Source organism: Scomber japonicus, chromosome 3 (genome assembly GCF_027409825.1).
Source record: "Scomber japonicus isolate fScoJap1 chromosome 3, fScoJap1.pri, whole genome shotgun sequence".
Classification (NCBI taxonomy): Eukaryota; Metazoa; Chordata; class Actinopteri; order Scombriformes; family Scombridae; genus Scomber; species Scomber japonicus.
Genome location: NC_070580.1, coordinates 19,447,682 through 19,455,335, shown reverse-complemented (window position 1 = coordinate 19,455,335; position 7,654 = coordinate 19,447,682). Strand labels below are relative to the sequence as shown.

Here is a 7,654-nt window from a genome sequence, read left to right as displayed (position 1 = left end):
TCACCTGTTAGTAATAAGACTGAGCTCCAGTCCAGATATGGCATTCCTCCGCATTCCACTGATTCTGCTTCACCAGGGGGCTGAATAAACGTGCACACACTCACACACACACACAATCCCTCTTCTCTTCTTGCACGCCCATGCAACCCACACACAAGCGATCAATCACACTCAAAACAATCTTGCCCAACAGACACAGCCACCGAGAACACAAGACGTAAGAGATTCCTCCTGATATGGAGACGTGTGCTTTTCCAACGCCCTGTGACGGAAACAGTCACAGGAAATACTCTTGTCCAAATCACACATCATGCAACAGGACTACAGGGCATGGTTAATGCTTGGACTGAAGATCAGTCTGGGTCACTTTCCCAACTTTGATATAAGAAAGGATTCTTCTTGTTCACAGTATTCAAAGGAAGCTAAATCTATATAAAAAAAAGGAAAACTGGTATTTGATAACTTTTATGAGGCGAAGTTAATCAAAAATGTGTGCAAACAAAAGTTTTTCTGTCTATTTCAACACAAGCTTCATTCTTAATTCCATCATTCTGTGCAACTTTTCATCCTCCCACTCTCTAACAGGGCTGCAGATGCTGAACCTGGCCCTCATTCCAAAACAGCAGGAGTTCGAGTCTCCCAGCTCATTAACACACAAAATTACCTCCCACCCCCATAACCACATTTCATTCTTCTCAAACATGCACGCAGAAAAAGAAAAGCAAGGCAGGGAGTTCTTTATAATCTGTTTATTAAATATACACCAATTGCCCTTTGATAAACATAACGCAGGCATCGTTGGACATTAGTGCCAGGACAGAAATGAGCAGCAAAATAACAAGGATACCATAGAAAACAGATGAGACACTTCTCTGCAAATCCTCATAATCTTTAGTCCTTCACTACTGGTCCTAAAAAAAAAAAAACACAGACAAAAATTATGTAGCATGATGTTTAAGTGTGTAATAAACCTCTAAATGACACGCTTCACCTTCTGTACTCACCTTAACCATGCGTCCATGAATCAGATATGGTGACCTGAAGTCATGCTGGCAGTTGGCGTATCCCATGCCCAGTCCCAAACCTGAACCAAATGAGACGGGCCATGTGCGTCCTGTGTGGGGTGGGGGGGGGGGAGACACACACACACTCGTTCAAGGCTTAACCGAGTAGTCATTCCAAGAAAAACAAAAAAAACCCTTTTCTTTTTATAATGAGGACTTACGTTTAAAGAAAAGGACGGAGAACACAATGCCAACACCAAGGCCAGTTGCTGCAAAGAAGAAGAAAACAGAAACTTTTAGAGACTCAATTGCACATTCAAGTTATTTGACTGCGTAATCGTATAAAAACGTGTCTGGCATAGATGTAAATCTGTTGTAATGAGGTCAGCGGGGGGTCGCTATTATGTTTGATGCAAGAGTTGGGTAAATAGCACCAGTTAGCAAGACGTTGCTCATTATGGAAAAGAGAGGCAGAGAAAACGCAGCCAGAGCACAAACTTCCAAGAAAGAAACAAAACACTAAAAGGGGTTCAAGAGAGGGGAGCTGAGTTCAGAGGAGCGATGATGACTGTCTATGAGGAAAAAGCCAGGACAGGTTAAAGGTCAAGGAGTGCACATGCAAACAAAGTAATTTCTTGGAGTAGATGCAGTCGTGTAGATGTATGATCAAGCAGACAGCGGGTCAGTGGCACAGAAGTTGCTAAAGTTGTTAGAAGCACTCAGACCAGAGCGGGGTCTTGAAGAGGAATGTGTTTGTGCGCTTAACTTCACCTCGCTGCAGGCCACACCACACCCAATAGCAGGCCAGCCAGCACAGAAAACACATAAAAACAGCCATTTGGGCCCCTCCGACTCTTAATTGGATTCAGAGAGCTATGCAGCATGACCGATTTGCCTGAACCAGAACCTTCAGACTGTTTTCTATTACACAACTTACAAATGTCAAACAAGACCACAGATGATCCAGCACATCCTAATTATCAGCACAGATCAACAATAAATCATTGTCCTTGTTGCATCCATTTTAAGCAAATATTTTGTTCAATTTAAGATTCTCCGTCTGTTAAGGACTTGGTCTTTCTTTGCTCTTCAGCCAGAGCATTTTTGAAGCCTTTGATTTTCCACTGACAGTAATACAGTAAAAGCATGGGTAAAATATGAGGGCAGATCAACATCTCATTTTGGCTGCCTTTCTCTTTGTCTGGACATCTCAGATGGAGATGGATTATAATGAAAACATTTGTGCTGGAGTGAAATATATAAGCCACAGGCCTGAAAAGCCTCAGCAGGTTTGTAATGCCAGAAAATCAAGTTCAGAGCTGGTTAATTGTGTTGTTATTCATTTGTTTATTATCTCAAGTATTCTCTGCAAATGGCATCAATCAAGGATTTAGTGAATTTACTTATAATTACAACTGGAGTTGTATAACTCTGGCAGAAGGCTTTTGCACAATATTGCATTTTTAAATAACTGTGACAGCACTTTCTTTTGTAGAACTAATGATGTTTCATTGTGTTTGGATGGAGCGCTATTTAGGATTAACACAGCTTGACTGAAATAAATTATCATCTGACAGTCATTACTGTGAAGTCACATAATTCACTTTTTATACTTAGAATTGACTATTTCCATTTCCAATTCTTAATACATAACATATACAGGTATACATGGGGATGCAGGAGGATACAGAACTTCAGATGTGTTTGTGTGTATATGTTTGTGTGTGTGTTTGACTTAAGTCATTTTTGATCGCGGGTGGTTTGTGCAATTGGAGACAAAATCTATGTCCACAGGTGGTAGAATGCTGATTTTTGGGTCAGTGGTTAAGGTTAGAGTTATGGTTAGGGTAAGGCAAGTAGTAGTTATGGCTACAGTTGCGTAGGTCTCCAGGAAATAAATGTAACTCTATGTAAATACCCCAAAAGTGCCTCAAGTAAACTTCTGTGTGTGTGTGTGTGTGTGTGTGTGTGTGTGTGTGTGTCAACATTGGACTCTTTAGATGTGATTAATGATGATGCAATCATGGAAACAGGGTTGCGTAAGGTTCGCGTTTGGCCAGAAAAAAATATTAAGATAGAATTTTTTTTCATTACCTTATTTTAGAAGAGGGGAAAAGGAAATTAATGTAAATATGAATGAGTATTTATAGTCAGCTAAACCTCTGTTATATGTAGCTACTTTTACATAAACAATACAACGACACTGGTATTAACTGAAACTACTGGCCTGTGTCATCCCGGCATTGTTTACTAGTTCCTCCAGTTAAAATACCATGTATCCAATAAATAGTGTTGTTCTCTGTTATGAAGAGGATGTTGCTGACTGTCTCCCTCTCTGGTATCAATCCACGAGCATTTGGTTTCTCTTTTCTTTTAGAGAAAAAATGTTGGATTTGATTTCTCTCATGATCCTTTATAATTGGCAAGTTGAGTAAAATTCTGAGAGCTTTAACTCTTTTCGCAGAGTTAGTTTAGCCGCCCTTTGCTTGGATATGCAGTGAAGTTCAGTGCATATCCTTTGGCTACATATAAAAAGCATATACATTGATACAAGAAGAAGTTAAAAAGTAGTGTATATATTTCTCAAAATGAACAGTTTATTTTAAGTTAAAATATTTAAAAGTCACACTCACACAATGTGACACAAAATAGGCTAAACAATATCTGCCTGAATCAGCATAACAAGTTCGAACAAACAGAAAAAGTTTTTAAACAACCCCCTCAGCACAACATATGCTGCAGAGTTTCTCTGGCTACCAGAGACACCTTGGCACAGCTGGCAGTTTGCTACGCTGAGCTCAAAGAGCTGCCACAAATGCAGATGTTTTTCCTCTCAGCAAGAATCACATTTTATTGTGCCAAAGCTGACATCATGTAGTATCTTTTGGGACAGACTGTTTGCCAGTCTAAGTATTTGAGTGCTGGACCAACACTGATCCAAATACCACACGAATACACCCAAACCGAAACAATGCCCTGCAGTACAGCTCCCTGATGATCTATCCAGCCCTGTAACGCAGCTTTTCATCTGGTCAGACTGGTTGAGTCCTGGCCAGAACCACTGGAGGAAACCCAGTTTGCATTTCTATTCATTTAAAAATGATTGCCTTAAAGAAAAATGCCCTTCTGTTTTTACCTAAAAGATAGTTTTGGCAGTAAATTCAGATGTCCTTGTTGTGAAATCTTGTATTGTCATCGTTCAATATGAAACTGAAATTAAAGTCGATGTTGTTGCCATGTTGCTGTTGTCAAGAAGTGATTTTTAGTAAACAGACAGAAGAGAAGCTTGTGGATGAATTATAAACATGAAAAATATCTCAAATATCATTTTAAATACAGACTTAATTAGTTACACAGTTGAAGGGTGATTGTCCACTTCATGCCATTCCAATGTTTTACCTTTCCAACGACTTACATCTTTGATTAACTGAGAGTACTGAGAACACATCCGCACTAAACTGATGATATAGAATTCATTTATCTGTGGATAAAACCCATCAAGGTACCTACGGTTTTTATAGGTTGATGTTTTTTCCAGTGAGTGCCTGAACTGCTGGTGCATCAGCTTCAATGACTGATGTTAACAACTAAAAATCACATGCTAAACTCAGGAGAAGCACGTGGAATACAGATCACAAGTGGACTATCACCTGCACTGGCTTAAAGATAACTGACAGTTAAAGGATGCAGGTACACATACAGAGACAAGTGACCCCTCGTGCCCTATGGCTGATGCCATTGTCATCCTGGAAGAGACCACTCCCATCCAGATAGTAATATTTCATCATAGAACAACAACTTTGTATTGATTTGATTGACCCTTCCCTTGAAAGAGACGAGTGGACTCAAAGGGGTCAACATTCATATGTGTTCCAGTTTCTCCTTTACTACCCTTCTGGAGATACAGGTGCTTGATGACATTACAAACTGTGTCAAAAATTACGTCCATTCTAAGATGGTGAATCTGGATTTTCTCTTATTGTTTCATTTTTCTCACCCAAAAATAGAGATTTTACAGTACAAATATGTGAATGAAAACAACTAAATCATGACGAAGCTGTATTAAAACTCAGTGTAGGTGATAAGGGAGAGCAGAAGGGGACTGAACAGATGTTCCAGCTGAGACTCAGTACAGTCTCCAGACTGTGTGTCCCACTGCTCACTGGATGTTGGCTGTGATGCAGTTTTGTTGTTTGCCAACCAAAACAGGACAAACAAATATAGCAATTTTAGCAACAGCTTAGTTGTTTCAGTGTGGATGGAGGACTTTGTCACCTGGATGTAGTTTTCACATGTTTCCAGATTTAGCCAGTTTGTTGTGTGGATGTAGTCTAAGTTTAATTTGCATCTCTGACAGAGATCTAACTTACACACTCCCTGTAGATACATGTACTTGCCTTTGAAAAGCCTTTTGAGGCAGGCTTTATTTTTCAAGATCCCCTCTGAACATGTTTAAAGATGTACATAGTTTAAAAATGTTTAACTAATTTAAGATTACATTTACTCCTTCTCCCTAATTACAAAATCCAGAGTCTGTAAATATGTAAATATTTTTTATTTACCTTCACACCTGCGTAAATTGACTATTGGACCAGGATTGACTTTCAAACCAGTTGTGAGTTGGGAAAGGGGAGTCGAATTTGGTGCAGTTTGGACACATGATCAGTTTTAAGGTTAATACACTCTGAATACACCCGCAATCAGCGATCCACTTTGCTCTGTGCAGGGGCAGGGTGAAGCTTCAGGGCTCTGCCTACTGGCTCCTGCATATCAGGTACCAGAGACGACTGACTCCTGCAGGTCAGAGACCAGAGATGAGGCATGACACAAGTCAGAGAAAGTGCTCTAAAGAGAGAAAAGTAGATAGCGAAAACAGAGCTTTTTTTTTTTTGGACACACTGACCCTGTGTCCAGACAGCAGCGTGTTTAGCAGATCAGCCGCGAGTCATTGCAAAGGAGGTGTTCATGTACATGGTTGAGAGTAGGTCACATGCTTTCTGGAAGTGCTCAGAGTCCAATACACAATGATTTTAGCTAAAGGGCGTAAAATGGAGCAAATACTTCCATGGGCAGATCAAATCCAGTTTGTCTCATATGCTCTGAGATCGTGGCGATTGTGAAGTTCCATTACAGACAAAGCACAGATCTTTGGAGCAAACGTGCCCATTAAAAAACAAACTGAAAGCACAGATAATAGGAACGATCTAAGAGCCTAATATGATGGATCCACTTTATTTTAGGATGCACATTATTCTATTTTTAAATGCAGCCCTTATTTTACTTGAAAAGAGAGAAGAACATGTATTTACTATCAGAGTACTTAGCCTGTTATATCATCTGCGTAATGTTAGTTTATTTCATGTTGTTGGTGTGTAAACTCATTCTCACCTCACATAAACTGTATTCATTTTCTATGTGTTGAAATGGGCCACAGGCAGTCAGCCTGTTCCAAACAGGTATGTTTTGAACGTGGCTGCACTGGTCTGATTTTCAATTAACACAGAGAAACTTTCCACTTTCAGCAGACGAATGTGAAAACAGCCTTTTAGTGTCAAACTGCACATACAGCATTCTGCACAGTGAAGCTCAAACTTTAACCTTTAAACAGTAAGGATAATAAGAAAAATATATTCTTGAAAGAGGACCCTAAAGCCTGCCTAAATTATGAAGAGCAGAACAGTGAAGCTCCGTGCAATTAATTAAACTGTGCACATAGAGGGTGGGTGGTAGAAAGAGATAAGATTCAGAAAGATTTAAAAAATCTTTTAAAAAAGAAAATATATACTGAGGTTTAAAGTAGACAGAAAGATCCTTTACTGCTGTGGCACTCGCCACATGCTACTGCACTAATGTCTCTGTTTATGGTCTGTAAATGAAAACACGCACTAACTAACTCGTATCCCAGAGCTATAGGGTATTTTAATGATACTTGTCCTATCCATTACACAACATATATCGGGTTATCCACTTCAGTGTCTGCTCAGTTGACCTCAGTGAACACCCTCGGCAAGAGCACACTAACGTCCCGCAGATAAGGACCTCGTCCTCGGCTCTGGCCTTGACCTTGGCGCAGCTTATTTAGCAGTTGTACAGCACAGTGGAATAAATATATACAGCGTCTATGTGTGAAATTACTAATATAATAGGGCAATAACCTGTTTTCAAGGCGGTATCTGCGAGGCAGCGGTCCCATTTCCGTCCGTGCTCGTCTGCCATGTTTCCAGCTGTCAGGAGGAAGTCTCACAAAATCTCACGAGAGGATTATACAGTCACGTGGTAAACTTTCAAACCAACACTACCCCCCTCTTTCATTTAGTATTTCCAGAGTTTAATACGTGGTGCACCAAAATATTTTTCCATTTTGCCCTTAATTTTGTTTTTGATTTTTCTAAATTCTGTCCTGAAATTAACATTTACCTTTGAGAGTGAGTGAACGTCTCTCTTTGACATCTAATTCAAGAGGGTACGCAACTTTATGGGTTACCAGTGGGCTATACTGAACCTTTCAGCATTAATCTTTATAGAAATTATTGGCACTCCAATTTATGTTCACTTTATTTCTTACTTTGACATATAAGTTTTCTTGCTGACACTTAAGTAGGTGCTTCAATTGATTTGACTGAAATTCTTCTATATATTCCAACATTTCT

At 39.6% G+C, this 7,654-nt stretch overlaps 1 protein-coding gene across 1 annotated transcript; it reads right to left on the bottom strand.

Moving 5' to 3' along the window:
- Positions 1–734: 734 nt before the first annotated feature.
- Positions 735–7,240, bottom strand: LOC128356205 (MICOS complex subunit Mic10-like). The gene is made up of 4 exons (XM_053316682.1): positions 7,160–7,240; positions 1,226–1,273; positions 1,005–1,114; positions 735–911 (listed from the first exon to the last, which is right to left on the bottom strand). The coding sequence occupies exons 1-4, from the start codon at positions 7,218–7,220 to the stop codon at positions 903–905; spliced, it is 228 nt and encodes a 75-aa protein (XP_053172657.1). The 5' UTR covers positions 7,221–7,240; the 3' UTR covers positions 735–902.
- Positions 7,241–7,654: the final 414 nt, after the last annotated feature.